The sequence below is a fragment of the Batrachochytrium dendrobatidis genome (genome assembly GCF_000203795.2).
Source record: "Batrachochytrium dendrobatidis JAM81 unplaced genomic scaffold BATDEscaffold_15, whole genome shotgun sequence".
Classification (NCBI taxonomy): domain Eukaryota; kingdom Fungi; phylum Chytridiomycota; class Chytridiomycetes; order Rhizophydiales; genus Batrachochytrium; species Batrachochytrium dendrobatidis.
The window spans coordinates 186276-211674 of NW_006281113.1; the positions used below are offsets into that span (position 1 = coordinate 186276).

The following is a 25399-nucleotide window of genomic DNA, read 5'->3' on the forward strand; positions in this document are numbered from 1 at the left end:
TGGTAGCACACTGGCCAAAATAGGAATAGTAAAACAGTCGGCAGTTAACCCTACCTTTTGAGTTGAGTAGCAAAACTAAACGCTAAAACAATACTCGTGTTGGATATTAATGCAGTTTAAACAAAAGATGCGCCAAAGTCACCCACGAGTGTACAAGAATTTAAATTTGGGGTGATAGAACGAGTAGGTGGGCTGCTGAACAGTAGGAGTGTTGAGGCTGGAAAGAGCACGAAACGGGAGGAGCAAAAGCTTGTCAAGTTTGAATAAATCTGGCACAGAATGATAATATTAGATGTATATTTGGTGTGCTGCAACTATCGTGTCCTTTATCTTGTTAGGCAATGATGACAAAACAAAGTTTCTGGTGAGCTTTTATAAAGAAATTTAGCGTTGCCAAGGTGACCAAGTGCTGGTTAAAAGAAAAGAGCAGATTGATAATAGATTTAGAATTGGGAATGGTGTCTGTAAAGCAACAATAGTGTGCAAGGCAAAGGTTGGCAAGGCAAAGGCTGAAATTATAACTAGATTTAAAACAAAATAAAAGGGTGATATCTCTATTAACAAGACCTAAACTTACATAAATCAGTCAAATACACTTGTAGCAAAAACTGGTGTGCTAATTCGTTGAATGTGCCACACTAGAATATTAATGGCGTAATTGAATTGAGCTGGAAATGAAAATTTTGAATGAGTAAGCACTTGCGCGTATAACAAATGAGAAGCAATCACAAATGGAGGCGGAGATTAAGCGGAGAATAGTTATTATTTATATAAAAATCAAAATATTATGGGATACAAAACATAATGCCCTTGTATTGAGTAATGGTAAAAGTAGATTTGAAAAAGGTGGCGGAAGCCAATAAACCCTCGATATACCAAACCAACAAGTATGCGCATTGGAAAGGAATGTATTCGGACCAACCTGGTGAGTCAGTCAAGAACAATGAATATTGAGTATAGTCAATTACGAATAAAAAGTATTGGGAGTTTTGGCATTTACTGAAAAGTATATTTCACTAATTGTTATTCTCAAAATCTGCTTTTCTGACTAAAAAAGCACTGGGCTACATCAAAAGCTTTCCATTACAAAAAAAGCAAATGTCGGAACAGAAATATTGCTTGCCCAGATACAGTAAAGTCACAAAACAGTATATGTGTGTGATCTATATATAGTCTTGGCATTGATACATGTTTGAATAGCTGCTACAAAATAGACCACTTGCAGTTCAAACATTATCCAATACCATGGCGGCCATAATACCACCAAACAAGTGTTTTAAAACAAAAGGCGTGGTGCAATAGAATTGACCTTGTAATCTTTCATCCTGGCATTGAGTTCAATACACCATCTGCAAGTTCAGATGCATGAACTACTAGATATTGGGTCACGAAATAAATAAATTATCTTGTGATATGGCAAGGGAATGCAAGACGCGGTTCATTTTTCAATGAATTTGCAGTGAAGCTTCACAGCACAAGATCGAATCTTCATTTCGCGTCGCAACATTCAAATATCTAGGCTCAACTCCAATATTCAACATCTTACAGCCGCTATTGCAATAGTGCAAATACCTTCAACCCGTGAAGAATCAACGAACAATGGCCGAGTTGAATTCAAAACATCACATGATGTGATATTCTCTAATGAGAAAAACAATGGCGTTGGCAACCACGTGGAGGTAAAAAAGGTTCTCCCAAAAACACTGTTTAACCTTGACGTGTAGTCATAGACATGGGTCAAAATCGAAAAGCACCGAGTAGATTTGGCAAAATGGTCGGCCCTTGTTAAATTATAACAATGACTGCTGACATTGCCAGCCACTTTGTTCATCTCAAACGACCGATATATTGCACTACTTTTCGAAACCTGGAGCAGTTGCATATAGCAAAACTGAACCGTTTTCAAATCAAAATCAAGAGTCTGGTACAATCTTGTGTAACTCATACCTAGAGTATGACAAGACGAATCTGTGTAATACAGGGCGAATGAATCACTTGAATCATGAATGATTGGCCGACAACCCTCTTTTTTGATTCACTCAACATATGTCAATAGGTCAGTATTCTGTTATGAATATTTTCAGTAATATGGTCATTCATTTAGGGACAACAAAAGTTTTGCACAAGCCAAACATTGTAATCCAAAAAACTGAACAGACGGAAAGAGCACATGGCGCCAAGTACATAATTCCAATTAAGGAAAAAACGCAATGACAAAATGAGCCATTTTGGTGGGAATTATAGCAGGGTGCAGTTGATGAAAATGGCTAAAATGCAAGCATTTACAGAAAGATATAGCTGTATTTTACAGCTGCAAAAGCCATGCCTGCTTTACCATATACCAACAGCTGTACCATTTATCATTTTAAAAGCGACTACTGGCTTGAATTGCTTTCACATATCGGTACATTTAAAGCTGCACTGTTATGGAAAGTGAAAAAAGACAAAACTCAGTTGCTCTTGGGTATCTCGGCCGATCGAGCGGTATCAAGAGTTTTGTGTCGCATCTCCAGTAGTTTGCATATTATATTGGACATGAAACCACATTAAGAAATATGTTGAAAGGCATGGAGATCTAAACACTAGATGTATATATAATTTTTCAACTGGTTCATTGAAACCATAAAGCTTCAACTGGTACAAGATAAATATGTGGGGTATAGCCACACTACAACATATTGCAATATTACATCTCCCATTCAACAATTCACCACCAAAATAAATCCAATTGGGATACTCAGATACGCACAAAGGCATAGGGTGGTAAGGTATACGGTTTATGAAAAAGCATGCATTCTAACAATAGACCCACCTGCGTCAAAAAGTGCGTGTCGGAGAGTAGACAGGATTCTGGAGGATCTAGATGGACTATTTAAAAAGTAGCAAGATTTAAAGGAACGTAAGAATGCAAAATGATCCGAACGAACAGGAAACTCAAAATGAGTCGAGGGTTTTGAGTTGAAAAAGGAAGCTACTAAAGTAAAAATTACATGTTGATAATTGCAAGATGGTGATGGAGATTAGTGTGATCTGATGCAATGAAGCTGGGGTCTTTATTTTTGTCAAGGCGGGGATACTCTCAACATAATGCGAGATTTGCTGGTCAAGACGGCCGCAATAAACATTTGCTGCATGCCATTCAGGGGTTCAAGATTCGCGTCGGAGTAGCATTGGTGTCATTGCAAAAAAACAATATATTAGACCCTGTCTAGATGGCATGAACAAGTCATACTGAGTCAGAATCACCAAGTACGATTCCAGTTCATACTCATACTGATGGATAGGTTTAAAATCTGGTAGCACATTTGAAGCATCAACAAGATAGGTTGAGGGATTAGCTAGTACATTAAAGGGATCTAGACACTGTTGTGCAAAAAACCCAACAAAATGGTGCTCCGATTCTTTTTGGTAAAATGGCTGCATCTACTCAATGCCATAAAAGACTGAGGTAAATAATACAAACCTGAATGAATAACGCATGATTGGTTGAGCAAATGATTGATGTCGGAGGCACGACGTTTGATTTGTAATAGATAGCATTTGTTTTGATCGAGACAAATATGTCATGCCATTACTCAATGATTGTCACGACTGCACACGAGAAATTTGCATGCATTTACAGGCTAAATATTTCCAACATTAAACTCCTTCTATCAATACCTGGCTGAAAATATAGTTACGATTAGTCAAAAATCGTATGTGCTCTAATACCATTGATGCATCTAATATGGTTTGAAACAGTCAAGTGCTGGTTGTAGCCAAGCAAATTTGTGGAACATTGGGACTTTGATTGGAGTTGTAACTAATTATGCACATGCAATTCAAGGCTTATGCACTATACACAAGAGTTTGGAATACACGCAAGTGACAACAAAAGCATGCCATTTCTATCCGCAAAAACTATATTAGGACCAATGCTCCGCTTGCCGGATATATTCACGCTAACCTGCCTTAAAAGGTACTATTGAATTGTTTCATAGTTTTTTGACCCAATTACCCTAACCAACTAGCTTCCTGGTAGGTTTTTTAAAACACGATCGATTAACGTTACCATTCAATTTGGCACGACCAGTGGAAATGATAACCGGTTGGCGAATTCAACACTGTTCAACTTTGTTGTGTTTCGTGTAATTGTACACTCATGACCATGCATCCACGTAATTTGTTGTGTTCAAGTCAACAACAGAGGCGTATCATTTGCTTAAAGAAACGTGATCATCGCGAAATGTAGAAGCAAGCATACGGGAATGAGCTTTGATGTAATAAACTACATGTGAGCAGCCAAAACAGTCAAATTACCATGTGAGAAAAAGGTTTAAATCCAAACAATGCAGTTTAATTAAACAATTCAAAAATACTTTCTACGACTAGGCTTGCTTGTACAAAGATACGTGACAAATGTACGCTACCACAGATCAAACGATCAGGCACAAAAAACATGGCATGTATGCTATCAAGCAAATATTGTCTATACAGCTTGTGCTAAATAAACATATCATGAATCAAAAGATCCGTCAGATATACAAGTTTAAAGGCTGTTCATCAAACTGGTGTTTCCAAATCTACACTGATCTGTCTTGATCAAGTATTGGACAGTGCTTACGCGGGCTTAATTTCTTTATCCAATGAATTCAAGGATAGGAAATGTTAGGGTGCGATTGCGTGCTACACGAAGTGAATAGCTTACATGGCTGAGTTCATAACTCCATATTTAGACTGAAGGGTTGCTGAACTGAGATAAGAGCATTTATGATCTATCGCACTCGAACCGGTCATTTTACTAGCTTCACTCATCAAACGTGTATTTTTTCTCACATCGATGCGATGTGTGTACATATCTGAATATACTGATAGGCGGTCAAACTATACATGTTTAATTAGCTATTGTTTTTTTTTAAATTCATGCAAATATTCTAGGCTAAACAACTGTATACATTATATACAAAGGAATGTCCATATAGCGGTTTATTTCAACAGATTCAAATGGTGAGTTGCTCAGAAACCAATGCCAACTTCCCATTCAAGCAAACTATAAAAGTACTTTTGTACACCTTCCAATATTTTTGTAAACTATATCATCAGTTTGAGCCTGGTGATCTGATCATTCAGCTTCATTGTGGTAAAATGTATTGATATTTTTGACCAGTTTCAATGCTTTTGGCCGCTAAATTGAGATGACAAGGTGTGTTAATCAGCCACCGCCAAACATTCAAGCGAGATGGTCAATCGTCATTTAGTTGCCGCTATCCAATCATAATTTTTGAATACGCATTAATTAAACTGGCTGAAAAAATTATCAATCACAGCCAAAGACCATCGAGTTACAAGAGATGTATTCACGTAAAATGAACAATTTTCTGTATTGATCTTGTAATGATTGCCTTGGAATAAACAATGGTTACATATTCGTTGTTATTGGATATTGATTACTTTTATTGAAACTCTATTCTAATATCAGATACGTTCTAGCTCAACATATCTCAGGGATGCAACTATACATGCCAATCACTGAATGTTTGAAATGTTCGTTTTGGAGAAAAAGAAAGTTGGAGATTGAAAAGATGTGGAGTGTATTGGAACAGAGATGTCAACATTCACTCTGTATTCTTGTACAAGAATGAGCATCAAGAAGGACTAGTGAACTTTATCAAAGGGTTCAAAGGGTACAATCCTGTCCAGTAAGATTGACACCAACCAAACATGACCGTTTATCATGTATCTTGATTACATCCAATGTTGTTTTACGTGAATATGGCTGCAAAATCACTTGAACAGAAAAACATGCCGTTTTCTAAAAGATTTGATTCAAATCACCTAGACACGTGCAAGATCGGCCATTTCAACATGAAATAGTCTGGCTAATTGATTCGATTACAAATGGCCATGTACATCACCATTGTTGGCATTAACCAGGCAGTAGTTGACTTCGAATATAGATTAAAAATATATAGAACCAATATAAAGATTCGGGTTTTTGAAAAAACGATAGCACTGGTATTGTGTGGTTGATACAACAATGTGATATTGCAGTAGTATCAATCGTTGATGGTTTCAAATGAATTGCTGTCATGATAACAATAAATTGCCAGCTTTCAATACAACATATGGTAGTTTGGCACATTCAGGTTTGCATCATTTTTATTGAATATAATTTAATGTGGATCAATACTATTGTCGTATTCACCAAATGAGATACTAAACAAGATTGTACAATGTATGGTTACTTCAAACAAAAAAAAGGGCAATTTCAGTTCAAACCGATAGCTTAGTTGTGAACATCATATGATGGACGGCATGATTGAGGGAATCGAAAAGGTAGTCAATTTTTAATGAGCGCAACCAATATCTAACCATTGTTTATTTCAACAATAGCCACTACAGGATATATACAAGTGTATGAAATCTAAATCCGACTACGCGATTTGGCGAGCTAAAAGATCCACTCCACCTCAACGTTGGGAGTGGATTGGGTTTAATGTGGATATAAATGTCTTTCAATTTATCCAGCAGTTTTACATTTTATTATACCTATTCAACAATTGTAACCTATTCGTTTTAATCTATTTGCATGTTGCCATTGCCGAAACAAATGAAAGGTATGATTGGGTTCATTTTCTGGTGCTATGTAATCCATATAGTAGCACACATACCAAATATTCGCATGTCTATCATTCAACCTCTTTGTTTACAATTTATTTAGGGCTGAATACAATGGACAGTATTGCACTGGATGCTCCATTTGATCCCACAGTTTATAATCCAATAGAGGTTGAGCGACTCCGTAAATCAAAATGGTAGATGTGATTCATTTGGCCACATTAAATCAGTCATGTTGGATTCAAATGAAATATATACTATGTGATATATAAATATACAATGCAAATAGTCAAGCCCACTTTAATTATAATTGGTAATTTAACTCGGACCATTTACCACGTGAATATTTGATTAGGCTACCACCAATTGTTGAAACGGCTAAATTGACGCACACATCTGTAAAACGAGTAGATTCTTTACGACAGCCGCAAACCTTGGCACGCAAATCCGACGAGTTTTCTAGGGCATTTAAGCCCAGAGGTATAGGTTTAATGCTTTATTACGCAGATTTTTAAAATGCATAGTTTGGGAATTGAAGACTGCCAAATCTTGATTCAGGTTGTTTTTCAAATTACAATATCTAATGTGTTAGGCGGTGATCGGTTTCCCATGTCTGAATTCATTGAATCGGAAAAACGTAAAAAGTTGTTAATGGCAAGTTTAAACCTTTTGTATACAATTGTTCAAAATTGACGGCCAGCTAATTCTTGATATTTGTACACCAGGTAAACTCAAAAATAAGATTTGTTCACCAAATGCATGATGATGCACTGGCTCGTCAGCATAAAATCGAAACTCTTGAGCGCACACAAAATGCAAACATTGCTTTGACATACAATTGGACTTCAATCAAGCTACTTGGTAAAAATATCAAATTTCAGCAGTATATTAGTGCACTTGAAAAGCGTGGAATGTAATTTCTTTTTAAACTACCTATTATTTGACTTTAAGCGAGATTTGCAATGTATAAAGGTAAAGCACTAATTTTATTCATATAACTTACGAGTGTAGGGAGCATACTGTCAAGAGTATCGCTCAAGGTCAGCCAAGTGCAATTGCAGAAAAAACAGATATTCTTTTACCCACATCACTTGATCGTAATTCAAATCCAACTAGTTCATCTCAAAGCAAATACAGCCAGTTTCCGCAGCTGCATCATTCAGTCCAGTCACCTTTGCTTTGTGACGAGGAATCTAATAACCAGCATTTAATAAATCATGGAAACGATGCAAATGTCACTTTTTGCCCAACACATCTCAAACAAGCGGACTCGCTAGAAACAATTAGGGACAGCATTGATGCAAGTAGATTCAGACCAAAACGCAAAGGTGGATTATCTCTTCGTAATCACAGTGACGAATCTGCCATATTGTTCCAAAACAACTATATATTTGGCAAACCTGTGGATTTTGATCATGTAAGTGATGTAATTTTTGACAAAGCTTAATCCAACCACCGGCTAATTTTTCAAATATGTTGCTTGAAACCATCTGTAGACTGACGATGACGAGTTCAACCATACTTTTGCAGAGATTATCAATTTGGGAAATGCAATTGCTGATAAATCTATTTTGATCAATCATGACAGTAGTATATATTGGGCACCGAATGATACCGGTTTTCTTAACTGAAAATTATCTCTAAATTTAAATTTTGTCCAAGTTTGACAAAAATAACAGTTTATCGGAGATGAGCAATTCAGGTCAAAAACCGTGGGATAAGAGCACTGGGTATATTATACGTTTGAATTATTAGGGGCTCCGTGCCAGATTCATACTTTGTATTGGTACAGCTAAGTACTTCAATGAAAATTAAAAAGGATTAAACTGTTTATTCCCTAGACTACAATTTCTTGTCCTTGTCGGGTGACCCAGATTTAGAGCTTGAGCTTCCCGAAAGGTCCGATTCATCCTTCACGACCAGGTCATCTTGTTCAAATACAACATCAGCAATCGCTGCGATACGCTTCAAGCTCCCCACGTACTCGGTTGTAAATTTTGAATGAGGAATAATGACAAAAGGTTTCCGAGTGCTGGTCTGTGGTAATTTAGCATCGTGTATTCTTTTCGTAGTATCAGCATTCAGAGCTTTCAATATGTCCCATTCTGACTGCGAAAACAGAGAAGAGGTGTAGTAGTGAGTTGTTGTCCACCATTCTTCCTATAGTCCCACCAGGCTAATTTTGTTGGTACACTCGGTTGGCCAAGTTGTCCGTCTTTCGCTGCAAGTAAGTCATCCATTGTAGGTTTCTTGTAAGCTTTGTCAAAATCGTAGATGACAAAGATTTCGTTTGCGATAGCATTCAAATACTTTCTACAGGAAGCTTCAGTGCTCATTCCCTTGTAAGTGAGTTGTTTTTTGGAACTGCCAATGGGAGCTGGTATGGGTAATTCCTCCACTGTCACCACCAAAGGATTCCAAGGACCAACAGCAAACTCGTTTAACTTTTCAATGACCTCCCCAGGATCAATTTCAGTGACTCCATCAGGTTGGAAGAGAACGAGTTGAGCAGCGTCATAGGAGTTGAGCAAGTGAGGATACTTGTTTTTGATAGCACCTTTAAAGTCCGCAACATCAGCACATCCTTGAGTAGAAGCTTTGTCTTTGTAGTTCTTGTTTCCCAGTACGAGTTTAATGAAATGAAGCGACATTTTTGAAAAAATGAAGGTTTCTACCCAAAAAGGGAATGGGAGGAATTTACGTTCGCTTCAAAGAGACCGTCCATCCTATTTGGATTGGAACTCTGAAACCAGTTGAATCTACAATGAATTCAAAGCTCAAGTATATTGGTACACACGAATTATTGAGTATAAGTTTCATTGGTAGCGAAGAAAGCAATGCTGACTTCATCCCGGTTGAAGGTACAACTGAACAAGCTTTAGATGTAATGATGACGAAAATGAACGAATTACGAAAGAAATACCTTCCAGAGGTATTGATGAAACATGACAAGAAACATGGAAATGTATCAAAAGGTGAAAAGCTTTGGATTCGTTCAATTGAAGAATTAGGACGAAATATTGAGCAAAACAAAAGGATTGGACAATACAATGTGGATGGATTTGATAAAGAATCAACCACTGTTTATGAATTCAATGGGTGCTTCTTTCACGGTTGTATCAAGTGTTATAAACAAGACGATATTAACCCACTAACAGGAGATACGATGAACATATTGTATGAAAAAATAGCCAAAAAGGAAGCAGCTCTCAAACAAATGGGATACAAAATCAAATCAATTTGGGGTTGAGTTTCAGGAACCTAAAAACGTCCAAGTGAATGACATTATTAAATGTAACAAATATCGAATGATTTCGAATGGATCTTTTGCTTTTAAAGATATTCTTGCTTTTCAACCACCAAATACTTCATTTGACACTACATCACAAAAGGGAGTATTTCCTCACAAAGTATCCCAGAACTTGACCACTTATCTTGGAGAGCACCCAGAGTTGAAGCCATATTCTGATAATGTCATACAAGTTCTCAAACATTCACCTATTCCATCTAAAAAGTGGTTTTACAACGACTTGAAGAGCGAAGCGATCTCACCAAAAGAGTATAATAAAATTGTTTCCAAGTACACAAATCTGTTTGACTTGTTGAAAGATTACAACAATTTAGACGTAAAGCCAGGTGTGAAAGCAACCAAGAAGCTTTCTACTTTCTTTCAGTCTTTGGATCTTGATATTCACAAGGATGGTATTTCTGTTCCTGGTCTCACTCTTAAATATCTCTGGCATACAAAACAAAAAGATTGTGAGTTTCAGCTGTTCAAAAGGAATGAGGATTTGTATCAAAAGTACAGAGACAACCTTGTAGGTGGACCAAGTATCGTATTTCATCACTATCACGAAAGGAACAAGACAAGAATAAGAAACGGAAAGCCTTGCCAACGAATACTTGGATATGATGCCAATGCGTTGTATCTCTCGGCTATTAGTCAAGATATGCCATGTGGTGATCACCAGGTAATTCCAGTTTATCCCGATATTCTTCAAGATGTTGTAAACGGAAGTTTCTTTGGACAGATAGAGTGTGATATTGCCGTGCCTGAACATTTAAAGGAATACTTTGCTGAAATGCCTCCTATTTTCAAGAATGTTGAAATTACATGCAACGACTTAAGCCCTGAAACAAAAGCACAAGTTAAACCAAATTACAAGAGTAAGAAACTAATTGGAAGTATGTTTGTAATAGGGTTGCATAGTAAAACAAGATTTTATTTTACTTGAAATTTGAGTTGGCATTTGAAGATTCAGATGAATATCTAAAATCAAATTTTGGATTGGATAGCAATTTTGCTGCGCTTGCTGAATGGATGCTATTGATGACATTAGTATATAAATGGTTTGTTAGATTACAAGCCAGCGTTGAATTATTTGTAAAACGCACACTTACAGAATCAGCTTGAGTCAGTATTTTGTCGTTTTTGGGTCGAGCATCTAGGGGCACATAGGATCGTTTAGCTTCGCCGACATAAACCTGTCTTGGCCTCCAAATCTTTGCATCTTTATCGTCCAAACTCTCGACCCAATGAGCAAGCCATCCAGCAACTCGTGGAATTGCAAACAAGACTGGAAAGAAATCTGTGGGGAATCCCATGGCCTTGTAGATCAATCCAGAGTAAAAATCAACATTGGGATATAGTTTCTTTTCGACAAAGTATGAATCAGCAAGAGCATGTTTTTCCAGCTCAATCGCAACTTCTACAAGCGGCTCGTGGCCACAAATTTCAAAAACTTCAAATGCGATTCGACGAATGATTTTTGCACGAGGATCGTAATTTTTGTAAACTCGGTGGCCAAATCCCATGAGTTTACGTTGACGGGATTTTACCTGGGCAATAAAGGCAGGAACGTTGGCAACTGTGCCAATATCCTCCAGCATGCGGAGAACAGCCTCATTGGCACCACCATGTAATGGACCATATAGGGCAGAAGCAGCACCTGCGACTGCACTATAAGGATCAACGAGTGATGAACCAATATGGCGCATTGCGGCCGTAGAGCAGTTGAGTTCATGATCAGCATGAAGGATAAACAGTACGTCTAGGGCTTTTGCGAGTTTAGGATTGGATCTGTAGTCTGGCTCGGAAAGACGATCCATCATGTTGAGAAAATTCTCAGTGTAAGACAGATTTTTGGATGGATTATTGTAAGGACGGCCAATACGATGACGATAGCAGGCAGCAGCGATCGTAGGAACCTTTCCCAACAGACGAAGGATCTGTTTGTTGCGAATAGATAGGTTTTTTTTGAAAATCTCATTGCCAGCAAGAGCAGGGTTTGCTTCAGGATGAAAGGTTGACATGGCAGCAATGGAGCTGATAAACATGCCCATGGGATGAGCATCGTAGTTGAATGAATGCATGAGTTCTTGAACGCCATTATGAATAAAAGTATGACTCATGACCTGGCTCGACCATGTTTCATACTGATTGCGAGTAGGAAGCTCACCTTTATCCAAGATATTACAGTGTTAGATATAGTCATCATCAAGCAGCAAATACATGATATACCATAAATCAGCAGATAAGACACTTCAAGAAAGTTGGACTTTTCGGCAAGTTCTTCGATGGGGTAACCTCTGTAGCGAAGAATACCCTCGTCGCCATTGATATCACAGATCTTGGAGCAAGCAACAGCAGTGTTCTGGTAAGCAGGGTCGAACATACGCAGACCGATCTTGTCATGTTTGATGGTTTGGAACGCAGTAGATCTAATGGTGGATCCGTTTTCAATGGGAATCTGATAAGACTTGCCATTACGGTTGTCGATCACAGTCAAGGACTGAGAGTTGTTGCTAGTAGTGTTGGGCATTTGGGTAAAACTGTTACTGCCAAGGCATCTCGACTTGAACAAAGCAATGCATAGCCATGAGATGACATCAACCACTTGATTGCAGTGCCAAACCCAACTTACCTCTTGGACAATACCATGAATGCATTAGATTGTTGCATGTTTTGTTGTGCAGGCAGAGCGTAGCTCTTGCCGCTTGCTCTTTCCACCAGCACAAAGTCGGTTCTTCTAATTGTCATGAACGTATTAGTCATGTTCAGGATCATTCAATCCATTACACTTTACCCAATGGCCTCCATGAGCGAGTTGCTTAATCGTTACGACCAACACTGCAATCAGTACATTATGGTTTATATATCTACTGGCCCGGTACGACCAGACTACCCTGTGTTTTGCGGGCTACTTGCTGTTGGTATTCATTGCATCTCCAATTGGTTGATACTGAGGGGTTGCTTCGAGGTATTAGCAACTTGATTAGACAGTTGGGAATACAATCCAATACATGAGTTTTCATCATCCATCTCCATGTTCGTAATGGTCATCTTGCATTGATGATGGAGCGCGACTGGTAAAACTTGGACTCCGACTTGGATTCCATAAGCAAATCTTGATATTTGGTCTTATCCTTATACATTATCTTGTTAATGGAACGCAAATCAATTAGAGACCAACTTATTCAGTCTATAGGGTTCTGTCCCAAAGGTAACACTCATGCCCCTTGCAAAGGTTTCAATGCAAGCAACTTTCAATGAAACTCATGGTTGATACATGTTTGTATATTGTGAATAGATGCCATAGGATGGCTGTATGCCGCACGGGGCTTCTATAAACTCAAGCAATTTCATATGGTTATTGAGTGTGTAGCGCCAGCATTAAGAAACGAACGGACTAAGCGGGAAGGGCAACATCTGCTGGCGTTTTCATTACTCAACACCAGTCAACCTGAAGCAGCAGCAGGAGCATTCTTTAAGAGTATTGGTTATGGAAACGATACAGACTGGCAACCACTTGTAGAATTGCTCATGGACAATCCTAAACTGAAACTCACGTGAATGTGTATATCTTGAACGAGTACATTGAGTGTTTTGAAAGACAAGCAATCCAAATAAACTTTATGAACAGATAGTGAATGTAATATTTGTTAGTGGAGACCCATGTGCACTATGACGAGTAACTCGGGTCAATACAATTGCTTGGTGCGAGATGAATGTAACAACAACCCGTTTCAGACTGGGGTGGATTGTTAATCAAGTACCCCAATCGATGAAACGATTTGAAGCACATCCACATTTGACGAGTATATTTAGCGAGCGTTAATCTTCAATATTCCAACCTCGTTCTTTTCTTATCGTTTCGATACTCTCTAGTTTACTCGACCCAATCTACTTGAAACGTATGACTGAAGGAGGTTCTTTTTTGGGTGGCAGCAATCCACTGTCTGATAGTCTGGCGTTGTTCTTGTTGCAGGTGGTTATCATCATCTGCATGTCAAGGCTTGTCGCTATTCCCTTGCAGTATCTACGTCAACCCATTGTTATTGCTGAAGTCATTGGCGGTATCATCCTTGGACCCTCTGTGTTGTGCAGGTTTCAATCATTCAAAGATAATGTGTTTCCTAAAGTAAGCCACGGCTTGATACTATTGCATCGTAGACTATTCGTACTAACAATGCATGTTCAATGGATATTGAATGGTGTTAGTCTTCATTGCCAATTCTCAACATTGTTGCCAACTTTGGTCTGGTCTTGTTTCTGTTTCTGGTAAGCATTTTAGTTGGCACATGCCAATCTTGTATTATACTGTCGGTATTTACCATCCTTGATATTTCTTGCTGATGGCAAGATCGAGTGTTTTTGTAAATCCCCGTTCGAGTCGTAAGGCTACATATCAAGTCTAACACTGTGCTTGTGCTTTAGGTTGGGTTGGAATTGGATCCAACAAAATTGATATCTCAGTTCAAAAAATCGGCTGCTATCTCTCTCGCCGGTATTGCCCTCCCTTTTGCTGCCGGTGTTGGTGTTTCCAAGATACTCTATGATCGTTATGCTGACCCATCCGTCAAGTTCAGTTCCTTTTTTGTCTTTTGTGGTGTTGCCATGTCCATCACTGCATTTCCTGTTCTTGCGCGAATTCTCACTGAGCGAAAGCTACTCAGAACAGATGTGGGTCAGGCAACATTGGCGGCTGCCGCAAGTGATGACGCCATGGCTTGGTGCTTGCTTGCACTCGTTGTTGCGCTGATTCACAATCCAAGCAACTCTATTATTGCTCTGTATGTGTTCTTGACTGTTGTTGCATGGGCCATCTTTTTATGGATTGCCATTCGCCCCATTCTGCTTTATCTTGTGCGTCGCAGTGAAACTAAAGAAAGCGTTTCCCAGTCGGCAGTGTTGGCTACATTTGTGCTTGTCTGCATCTCTGCCTGGTTTACTCAGGCTGTCGGCGTCCATGCTATTTTCGGTGCATTCCTCGTGGGAATTATTACTCCTCATGAGCATGGCTTTGCTATCAAAATCACTGAAAAGGTTGAGGATTTGATTTCAATCCTGTTTCTTCCTCTCTACTTTGCCTACTCAGGTCTCAACTTTTCAATTGATTCTCTCAATGATGGAGCCAGTTGGGGAATGGTGTTCTTTGTCATTTTCGTTGCATGCGGTGGAAAAATCATTGGTTGTACCACTGCAGCAAAGTTTGCTGGCATGTCATGGCGTGAAAGTATTACTGTTGGATTTCTGATGAACACCAAGGGTCTTGTGGAATTGATTGTTCTCAACTTGGGATTGCAGGCTGGAGTAATCAATACTCAAATCTTTACAATATTTGTCATTATGGCGCTGGTCACAACGTTTATGACTGTCCCCATCGTGAGTGTGATTTATCCCATGTCGCTGTATCAAAACGTGAATGGAACTGGCGGCACTTACTCTGAAAAAACCCGCCATGATAAGCTCAAGTCTGAGAATGCAATGGGTAAAGGTGCGATTCAAAACCTACATGTCTTGTGCGATATACCCACCACGGGACAAAACAGTCGAGCCACTGTGAAAATTCTTGTTTGTCTTACTGGCATGCGTACTGTTCCAGCCATGATGAACCTCACTCAAATGATTGCTCAATCTTCAACCAATCTATCAGTCTATGCTCTCCGTCTTGTTGAATTAACTAGTCGTATGTCCAAAGTCATGATGGCTACCGAGAGCTCAGAAACCTTGCGTGCCGATCCTGTTGTAAATGTATTCAGAACGTTTGGACAGCTGAACAAGGTTGGAGTGAGGACACTTTTGGCTGTGACTGAGCCAGAAAATTATGCACAAAATGTGGTGGATGCTGCCGAAGAGTCTTCTGTGAATTTAATTATATACCCTGTGCAGACGAGTCGATCTACTGGACAAGGTAGCGGATATCCACGTGGTAAAGCTGGTTTGACCATGGCAAGAATATTTAGAGACGCTTCGTGCTCTGTTGCCTTGTTCATTGATCGTGGGTTTGGTGTATCTTCTGCTGAAAACATGACCGAATCTGGTGAGCGATCTGCGCTAATCACGTCACCCGCCACATCAATTGCATACCCAGGCTCCAATCAACGTATTTTTATGGTTTTCTATGGAGGAGCTGATGACTGCGAAGCTGCTCGTCTCGCAGGTCTGTTGGCCAAACATCCTGGTGTTACACTCAGTGTTTTAGTTATTTCTTTTTCAAACGGGCTATATAATCAAAATTATAGCAGTAGTTCGGTATGGGGATCAATGGCCACGGTGAATGTAGATCGACAGCCAACTGTGCCTGCTATGGGTGCAGGTTTCCAAACTCCAGTTGTTGTTAAAGTTGAATCTGGCGGTGTTGTATCAACCACCTCACTTTCGCCACCTGTTGACACAACCTTGGCATCACACCGCCGCAGTTCTATCGTGACTACGACGGGAGCAGTAGAAAATACTGTTCAAAACGCAAATGAGGAAGAAACGATACTGGCTGCACTAGCAACGATTCCAGGCGCGACAATTCAACGCCGTCAAATGGATGATGATCCACTGGAAACGGTGATGGCAGAAGCAGATACATACGGACCCAAAGACATGATCATTATTGGTCGTGGCCAGTATGCTGATAGCTCGGAATGGCAATCATCATCATCTCCACCCTCGGTTGCAAATGGTGGGCCTAATACTACTATTGGAACTGGACAAGGATCTGCCGATTCAAACAACACTCCACCCTCATTGATGTATTCTGGTGCAAGAGCTCAGTCTTTTAGATACTGGCTAGATCACTCTTGTATCTCGTCAGTAATGGTTGTTCAAAAGAAACTGGCGTGTAATGCTCAAGACAATGCTCATGTCGTCTGAGCCTTGCTTGCTGAAGATGTGTTGGTTTGTCCAAAAGGTTAATCATTATCAGACCGTTTTGCAATTTATTTATCTGTCTGATCTGTTTTTATTTGGAATTAATAAAATCAAATATAACATTCCAAAACAATTTATTCGGCCTAGTTTCTGACACCAACAAATGATCAATATTTAAAACTTGATTGGATACACAATTGTATTGGTGTAAAGTGGGATATTATTATCTTGAACTGGAGCACAAACGCATCAAAACTGGGATACAACCAAAATGAGTTTGTAGAGTTTGATATTAAAACCAAATATCTGGATTACAATGACTGCCAAATAAGGAAATCTTGGGTTAAAACTATACATGTATTATATGATGAGTATTGTATTTTGAAGGATTGTAGAAACAGTTAATCAACAGGAAAGCATTAGAAACATTGTATATTATCGAGCAAGACAGTCGATCCAACATACAAGTGTTGTGATGACAGTAATGAAAGTCCATCACGTGGGAAGCATCTACCAGCAATATCCACAGCAATAACAAAGTAACGGTCCGAGACCCGCCACATCCACTCAATAGCCTCGGCTAGATGAAGAGTTTTAATCAGACTTGTCTAATTTGGTCGACTTTTCTCGACTGAGTTGATAATTGACTTGATTACTCTTTTGATACCATTCGACTACAACCGAGTTTTCAGATATCGTAAATTAGCCAATTTGCATCAAAGCATTTGATTTGGATTACAAAAGCTGGAAACCATTTTCCAGCCACTTCAATATCCAATGAGTTTTTTACAAGCACAACTTTCTTCAGAACAGTTGGTAATACAGGAGCCACATCACAATCTAATGCCATCAACTGAATTACTAGCTACATCAATTCATCAGTCTACATTGTCGAATGCAGCACTCTGTACAGCTGAAAGCGTCGATGCTACTATAGATATGAATGACTCTGGATATCAAGGAAGTCCCTTGCGAGCAGCGATCAAGATGAGGGATTTGTCCATTACTCCTGCAACTGTAACCATTGACAAGGAAATATATGCTGCTGCAGAAGCAGCTGCAATGCTTGCATCGTTAGGTCATATTGCATCTCCACACAAGCAATCAGCATCCAAGATATTCGAAGCAGACTATTGTTCCGCATCATTACATCTGAATCCGTCCAAACCGCAGCAACAGGACTGGATGGTAGCCGCAGCTAAAGAGTCTTCAGCAATCACTAGTTATTCCGTTACAGCTACCACTCCATCTACGCAAGCTGTCGATAGTTTGGCTTTATTGCATAGAACTGCGTCCACTAATTCAATTAATTTGAAGCACAGTAATTCTGTAGTATCTGATCTTGCCAAGCAGCATTCACCACATCTACTTGATTATGAGCAAGGTCTAATGCAAAGCCGTGCCATGGTAGAACGAACAAACCAAGCACTTCCCTTATTCGGACAAGCCGAATCAGATACCTCCAACTCAACCCATGCTGTCACAAAAAAATTGAGTGGGTTGGCAGATAAGCAGCAATCTCAGCCTATAACTTATGTGTGTACGTTTCCAGCCTGTAATCGGATATTCTACAAACCATACAATCTCAAATCTCATACTCTGGTTCATACAGGTAAATTTTCAACAGTGCTTTGTATCTTTAAATGATTTCATTGATCCAATACAAAGCATTCAGTCAGTACTCTTGCATTTGGGTAGTCCGTGCCATTCATCCTTTTACCATCTAGACTACAATCTCACCTTCACCTACTTTAAACGAGGGCTGTGTGAATACCCTGCATAATATGTGCACTTGAGCCATTTACTGAGCTGAAGTTGGATTGACCAATCTTGCATCTTTTCACTCAATACTGACTTCCATACGGCTTAATTTCGGGACGCTTACTATGAGATTGTGCTTGGTTGATGTTTTCTATTCCCTCGAGTTTCCTTCAAATTCTGCTTTTACATCTAATCCTTATGTCACTTGTGACATGCGCTTTATTGCAAAAACGGTCAGGCTCTCCATATATTTTCAAAGCACACTATTTTTCAGGAATTCAATGCATGGTCTAAAACCCGTAGCATTCATATTCAAAAGAATAGATGTGTCGAGACTTGTTCTGTCCAAACATGCATTGTCAGTGTTATAGAATTAAGGGCTGTGATAAGGGTCAGCAAAGTCATGTGGTGTGGTTCAAGCAAACTTTCTTGAATGCATTGCTAAAATAGCGGGTCTGATCGAGGTTGCACCATTCTATTGAGTAGAAAGGTTAGCTAGACCGTTTTGCAGCCGTATTCATGTAAAATGGAACACTTGTTCATTGTGCAATGACTGTCTTGGAATACACGATGATCAATCATTGTATTCCTACTAGATATTGACTTTTTAAAGCAATGTTCATCATATGATGTACAGTCAAACTATAGTTTTAAACTGGGATTGTTTATTTGGCAGTCATTCATTGCAATCTAGATATTTGGGTTTAATATCAACCCTGACACATTCCTCCTTGCACTCTAAAATCTCGACTACATTCGCGCTCTAGTTCAATACAACTGTTGTTTCCATGCCAGTCATCCAATGTTTGGTCATAGAGAAGGAGAGTTGGAGATTGAAGAAACTTGGGATGAATTAAATCAGATGCAGACATCTGTTCAATTGTTTATACAATAGTAAGCACAAGGAAAACCACAAGGTTTACAATACTGTCTAGTAAGACTAGTACCAATTCACAAATGTCTAATCTTTTGGCACTCTTATTTAATGGTTTATTTTACGTGAATACGGCAGTCATTACAGTCATTTGCCATGATCTAAACCATTCTCTATGTTTTGCGGTCATGTAAATTGCCCATGTGGCACTTGTCCATTTACAACACCCAATTGATCGAGTGCCAGCTACAATCATTGACAGTCTTTAAATCTGTTGGTAATTGAATGTTTAATGTGCTTTCAATATGGCATAAATGATGCTACTTTGGACAGACTACCATCCCTGTCACAACCATTATTCTAAATGCCATAGCGTAGTAAAATGCAATGGATTTTTGATGTGCTTGTTTGTTGACCATCAACTAGCGGTAATCAAAGCATACACAAAGCCTTTATTTCCGATCCCTTGCATTTTACCAAATCTTTGATTACGTATTGCAGTAAATGTTGGGCTTGAAGGGCGGTATCAAGCTTGATTTAGTCCATTTACCCTTATTTCTGAATTGCATTCAATTAGTTCTCAATACTCTGGATCGTATTTTTATTGACCCAGCTTGATCTGCTTGGATAATGCAACGAAAATTAAACTATTGGCTTTGGTTTGTTGTGTATTTTATGCAAAGTATTATTGATAGTCCCGCCATCAACAAGCACTAATGCTTGTTGATGGCAATGTCAAAATATACCCTTTGAATCTATTGCCAAACTGCCGTTATTTGGCATTTCTAAGCCATCTAATCTTTTTCGACACGTTTTTATTCAATATCCGACATTATTTGGGCTTTACTAACAGCTGCTTTTTACAATACTTTGCACTTTAAATTCACGCACATCGCTGGAACGGATTATATTAAAAACCAATGACGCCATGGCGTTTCTGCGGCATGTGATACCAATTCATGTCTGTTACCCTTTCTAACATCTGTATAAGGTGTCCGCAACCATGAATGTAGTATCTGTCAAGCCGCATTCGTTCGCCGCCATGACCTCCTACGACATAGTCGTATTCTCCACAGAAATATCCGTCCTGAATCCAATGATAGACAGGAGATGGACAAGATGTGTGATGCTGCTGTCATGGACAGCAGTAATAGTCTTAATATCAGTCAAGCCTCTAATATTGACAATACTATAGTAGACAATCTAGATCAAAGTGTGAATAAGAGCTCTGAAACGCTCAAGGAAGGCCCAGATCTTGGCACTCGAGGCAAAAGAAAGAGCACTACACTATCTAAACGAATACGTAACAAATGTACCAAGACAAATGCAGCCAAAGATGACCAGATACAGCTGAATGTAGAATTACTTGGTCTTCATCCAGCTGCAACTGTACAAATGCCAGCTGCTCTCTCGATCAACACTAAAACTAAAATGAGTGATAAGATTGAAGAGTTGGAAGCAATGCAAGCTGACACATTGGTAGTGCAGAGCTCTCAATCGCCACATCTGACTGCTTCTAATGTGGTGGACAGGTATCCACATAAACGGCAGCCTCAAACTCCTTGGTATTCTTCTACTGACAAGTATACATTGGATGCCAGCCAGCAGCAACGTAGTGTACATGGCGATGCTGAAGCGTTTTATTCAATACCAGCTGAATCCCAACACATACCACTCGTACAAGACTCATTTCCGTTGAAAGACTCTTTGCGAATCTCATCCATTGTTGACCATGTACTAGATGGTGACACGAAACAGTATTTGTTATCACAGTCACCCCCACAAGCCCAATTTGAACGGGATCCAAAACATCCTGAACAGCTTTATTTGCTTGCAAATAGTGCTTTTCGTGGGGTGAATTGTGTTAATCAGCATGACTCGTGTTCTCTAGCATCACAGTCGAATGCATCAGTGATGGAGCATAGTCATGGCTACAAAAAAATTGAACATACAACCCATGGCTCCAGGGATCTGTGTCAAGACAGATCTGAGCACCAGAAACTGTGTTTTCGTCAGCAAGAGTATACCAACTACAACGCTTTGGAAAATAGCCCTGAAAATCATTTTATCAGGGATGACAGTAGCAAGGACAGCATGATTCATTCTACTGGTCCCAGTTCCAACAAAATAGAGTCTCAAGAGAACCATGTCATTTCATTAACATCCAATTCAGCGAATCAATCCAAATGGAATGATCCAATCGATAGTCATAATGCTCAGCCAACTCAGCATTTGGAATGGGAACAGAGGTGTAATGTAGACGCATTTCAAAGCGATTACCCAGTCATTTGTAGTCAGTCATACGGGTGCCAATTGAATGTGCCAAAGCCGCATAACCTGGTTATGCAATCGATTTGTCGAGAACAGTCTCGATCTTTACAGGCATTGTCCCAAGTAAAGCACTGGCAGTCATGTTTCCAAAAACGCGAATTTAGCCACCAGAATGGATTGCATCATCAAAAGCTTCAAAAAGCAAATCAGCAGACGCAAAAAGCATTGCTAGACTACCATCATAGATCCAATAGTTTTTCTCCATATAATTTACAATGGGAATATCCGCAGCTTGAACACCAACAGAAATTTCATGAGCAACAGACACAGCACTGTCAAATTGAGCTTAGCCTTAACTCAGACCAAGCACCGGCTACGGTTGCATTGGTAACTTGCAAGCAAACACTTTTACCCACACTTATTACACAGCAACAAAACCAACAGTTTATCTATGCCGGCTCGCCACCACAACACAAGATTGATGATAACAATTTGGTATGTGACAACCCCTCAGTACCCAATGCGCAAAAACAGCATACTAGTATTGTTGATACACATTCTATTGCTCCGACTAAAGCATTCCAGCACATTCAATCTCGAGAACTTGTAAAGACCCGCGTTCAAAGTATTTCGCCTCTCCACATTTCTTTGCCCAATCCAAAAACTACACCATTTAATGCTTTAAAGACTGGCCTTGTTCGCCGCGCTGAGCCCCAATCTCCGCCAAGATTTACTAACGATTCTAAATCTATTTCTTGCGTTCCTATTCTACGACTCACCTTACCCTTTACTGCTAATTTAGATACATTGGCATCTACCGAAATTGGCAATACCTTTCCTGATTGCACTGATACTCTATCCTGTTTTCCTAAAGCCTTCAAGGTTTCTTTAGACACTGCTTACCCTGCCAAAACGCCTGAAATCATGTCAACAACTGCAGGTATATACCATTTTCTAAACGATTGTTTTTCAATTGGACCTTCAATCTATCCAGTAGATAATGATCTACTTTATTTATCCTTTCAAAGTTTAAATATTAAATATACTTTACCATTATTACTTGACTGAATGTTTAGAAATGAGCACTCCATTAGCAGTTGCAAATGGCTACACCGAACTTCAACTTCGTTCCTCTCTTCCTAGCATCAGCTCGCTTTTACTACCATTTACCGAATCAGACCAAACTCAACAGCCAATGCAACCACCTATCAAACCATCAACACTGCTTCCTATTACGCATCGCGACCTCTCCACAACCCGCCATCATCATACTTCTGAACCAGCCTTGAACATCATTGCGGCCAATACTATTTTTCCGCCATCAATACCTTCCCCTCAATTGGTCGCAGCTTCCAACAGCGACAATGTTTTTGTTTCAGAACCAAATCAATCTTCATTTATACCTTCATCTCCAAACTCATATATATGCCTGCGCAACTGGTTTTTACGTAAACAAGATGTCGATCCAATGCGCGCAGATGCATATGGTGGTGCATCGATTTGGGTTGCTTTGGCAGGATATTTGGCCAATTCAACCGACACTGCCCAAAAAGATTCGTTGTGGACAACTTCACATATTGTTTCGTGTATCGACGAGTCCAGGGTATGCACTTTTAATGGAGAAGTATATCGTATTATTGGCGAGATGGATATTCAACAAACTCTAGCTCAAGGATTTCCACTGCATATTTGCGAGGCTTTCAAGAATGGATTCCCACAAAATTGGCAAAGTCTATTGACTTCTCTAGTCAAAACCAACGAGATGCAAATATCCACTCAAGATCAATCAAGTAGACCTGCATCTCTGACTATTGGCGCAATTGACATGAACCAATCTGATCATTCTACTCGACGACAATCAAGTTCAAGTATTTCTGCTGCTCACAAGTCAAGCAAATCGGAAAACGGAAATTTACATCAAGCCATTGAAAAATCCTCCACTCAGCCACCTCTGGCACACTTTCATTCACAAACACAATCAGATAATATCTCCATGACACACATGAGCACCATCATACCACCTACAGTGATTCTATCTAATGCACCCGATTCAACACTTCAAGAACTCAGCGTATCCAACATCATCCACACTGGTGAACCACAACCACACTCTTCACAATTTCTCGATGTAAAACCAATTCAAATACCAGCTGGGTCTTCACGGAATGAAAACGAGATAACATGTGCACGATCATGGAGCAAGAGCAGCAATGACAGTAATATGGCTGTTGCCGCAAAAAGAAGCACCAAAGGTACATCTCGACATCGCACTACTCCAGGCGCCATCACAACTTCTACAGGATCATCTCAATCTGCAACAACCGGACCATTCAGGTGCCAGCACGAAGGATGCGGTAAAGTATTCAATCGTGTTTACAAATTGAAATCGCATCAAGCGGTGCATGAGGGGAAACAGTACTCATGTCCATTCTGTAGTCTCCCCTTTGCACGTCGACATGATCTATATCGTCATGCAAGAAGTATTCACTCTCAAAACCGCAAATTTCACTGTCGAGACTGTTTTTCTGGATACGAAAAGTACGAGCAATACCTTCGTCATCTCACCCTATCCAAACATGATCGAAGACCCATCACAGATGAGATTCGCCACAAATTCGAACTAGAAACTCGACGAATTGAATTGATGAAACGATTGAGGAATTTTGACGATGAAGATGTTTTGGCCATGTCGGCTTTGAGGGTGCATTCATCACAAAGTTTGCCTACTTCACCTATTACTCTGCAGTCTGATGCACACACATATATCAACAGCAGAGTAGGACTCAACACAAGTTTGCCTGAGCATCAGCAATACTATCATTCTGCTGTGCAGTCGCCTGTATCAAGCGATGTAACAAACGCGAGTGGGATCAACAGTCATTTGTCTGTTGATGATACGGGTGGGCCGTCAAGCAAACACATGGTTGCTGGCCTACCGTATACAAGCACCACCATGTCTTTGGGATCTCCTCCGTCAACCAACATGCCTTGGTCACCTGTAATACGTCCACAAAAAATGTTGCAATCGCCAAGAACACCTGCTGGTATGTTTCTTCCACCTATTCGTGGATACAGCCAGTCGAGTAGTGGAGGTGGACATGACGAGTTGTGCTTATCACCTCACCCTCTGTCCACTTACAGTGGAAATGGCAGCATGCATTCATATACCGACGCGGCAGAATTGCAGCAGTCTTTTCCAAATGTTCACACTGACACATATGAGAACTGGTCGGTTCAAATTGGTGTTAAAAGTGATGGTCTAGACCCAAGTGCAACGCATTGTCTACGACCATGGATGTTGATCTGTGGCCATGTGCACGATGCATTCACAGGGAAATGGGTTTGGAAAACCTCTGCCGTGGTAGTAGCTCGACATACATCCACACTAGTTCAAACCTCTGACAGAATAGTATGTAAACTTGGTAAACCCAACCTCCACTCACTCCGAGACAATCTTGGATCAGATCTATTCGACTATGGTATACCAATGAATTGGATTGAAGTGATTTCAGCAAGAACAAATGTCTTGTCTACTGCTCATCCAGAAATTGAAGAAGATGAGATGGGTACGAAACGATGTCGTGCTACATCTGGTGTCGACGAGACGTTTTGTGGTACTCCGAAATCGACTCGAGTTTAATTTTATTTTACTACATTTGGTTTACATCTTGTTTCAACTATACCCTTTTTTTATTATCATTTATTTTTTTTGATGGGAATAAACCAATATTTTTCAATATACAATGGTGAGT

The 25399-nt window shown here is 39.6% G+C and overlaps 10 protein-coding genes across 10 annotated transcripts; 8 read left to right on the top strand and 2 right to left on the bottom strand.

Moving 5' to 3' along the window:
* Positions 1–6568: 6568 nt before the first annotated feature.
* BATDEDRAFT_92044 (uncharacterized protein) lies at positions 6569–8228 on the top strand (the record flags this gene model as incomplete). Its single annotated transcript, XM_006682197.1, has 7 exons — positions 6569–6596; positions 6701–6794; positions 6953–7077; positions 7190–7268; positions 7340–7510; positions 7609–8014; positions 8094–8228. 7 exons carry the CDS (start codon positions 6569–6571, stop codon positions 8226–8228), a joined length of 1038 nt encoding a protein of 345 aa, XP_006682260.1.
* Positions 8229–8439: 211 nt separating this feature from the next.
* Positions 8440–9248, bottom strand: BATDEDRAFT_27837 (uncharacterized protein; the record flags this gene model as incomplete). Its single annotated transcript, XM_006682113.1, has 2 exons — positions 8440–8684; positions 8708–9248. The coding sequence occupies 2 exons, from the start codon at positions 9246–9248 to the stop codon at positions 8440–8442; spliced, it is 786 nt and encodes a 261-aa protein (XP_006682176.1).
* Positions 9249–9283: 35 nt separating this feature from the next.
* Positions 9284–9847, top strand: BATDEDRAFT_92045 (uncharacterized protein; the record flags this gene model as incomplete). The annotated part of the gene is made up of 1 exon (XM_006682198.1): positions 9284–9847. The coding sequence occupies one exon, from the start codon at positions 9284–9286 to the stop codon at positions 9845–9847; it is 564 nt and encodes a 187-aa protein (XP_006682261.1).
* Positions 9848–9905: 58 nt separating this feature from the next.
* On the top strand, positions 9906–10832 carry BATDEDRAFT_92046 (uncharacterized protein; the record flags this gene model as incomplete). Its single annotated transcript, XM_006682199.1, has 1 exon — positions 9906–10832. One exon carries the CDS (start codon positions 9906–9908, stop codon positions 10830–10832), a length of 927 nt encoding a protein of 308 aa, XP_006682262.1.
* Positions 10800–12652, bottom strand: BATDEDRAFT_91903 (uncharacterized protein; the record flags this gene model as incomplete). Its single annotated transcript, XM_006682240.1, has 4 exons — positions 10800–10921; positions 10999–12056; positions 12119–12402; positions 12522–12652. The coding sequence occupies 4 exons, from the start codon at positions 12650–12652 to the stop codon at positions 10874–10876; spliced, it is 1521 nt and encodes a 506-aa protein (XP_006682303.1). The 3' UTR covers positions 10800–10873.
* A 390-nt stretch (positions 12653–13042) lies between these two features.
* On the top strand, positions 13043–13450 carry BATDEDRAFT_92047 (uncharacterized protein; the record flags this gene model as incomplete). Its single annotated transcript, XM_006682200.1, has 2 exons — positions 13043–13100; positions 13188–13450. The coding sequence occupies 2 exons, from the start codon at positions 13043–13045 to the stop codon at positions 13448–13450; spliced, it is 321 nt and encodes a 106-aa protein (XP_006682263.1).
* A 343-nt stretch (positions 13451–13793) lies between these two features.
* BATDEDRAFT_14293 (uncharacterized protein) lies at positions 13794–15280 on the top strand (the record flags this gene model as incomplete). The annotated part of the gene is made up of 3 exons (XM_006682067.1): positions 13794–14018; positions 14099–14158; positions 14315–15280. Coding segments are annotated over 3 exons (1251 nt in total), but the record flags the coding sequence as incomplete, so codon positions are not given.
* An 810-nt stretch (positions 15281–16090) lies between these two features.
* BATDEDRAFT_37466 (uncharacterized protein) lies at positions 16091–16867 on the top strand. Its single transcript, XM_006682179.1, has one exon. The coding sequence runs from the start codon at positions 16145–16147 to the stop codon at positions 16742–16744; it is 600 nt and encodes a 199-aa protein (XP_006682242.1). The 5' UTR covers positions 16091–16144; the 3' UTR covers positions 16745–16867.
* Positions 16868–17680: 813 nt separating this feature from the next.
* Positions 17681–18524, top strand: BATDEDRAFT_92048 (uncharacterized protein; the record flags this gene model as incomplete). Its single annotated transcript, XM_006682201.1, has 2 exons — positions 17681–18353; positions 18469–18524. The coding sequence occupies 2 exons, from the start codon at positions 17681–17683 to the stop codon at positions 18522–18524; spliced, it is 729 nt and encodes a 242-aa protein (XP_006682264.1).
* Positions 18525–24617: 6093 nt separating this feature from the next.
* BATDEDRAFT_37467 (uncharacterized protein) lies at positions 24618–25389 on the top strand. Its single transcript, XM_006682180.1, has one exon. The coding sequence runs from the start codon at positions 24631–24633 to the stop codon at positions 25285–25287; it is 657 nt and encodes a 218-aa protein (XP_006682243.1). The 5' UTR covers positions 24618–24630; the 3' UTR covers positions 25288–25389.
* The last annotated feature ends 10 nt before the right edge of the window (positions 25390–25399 follow it).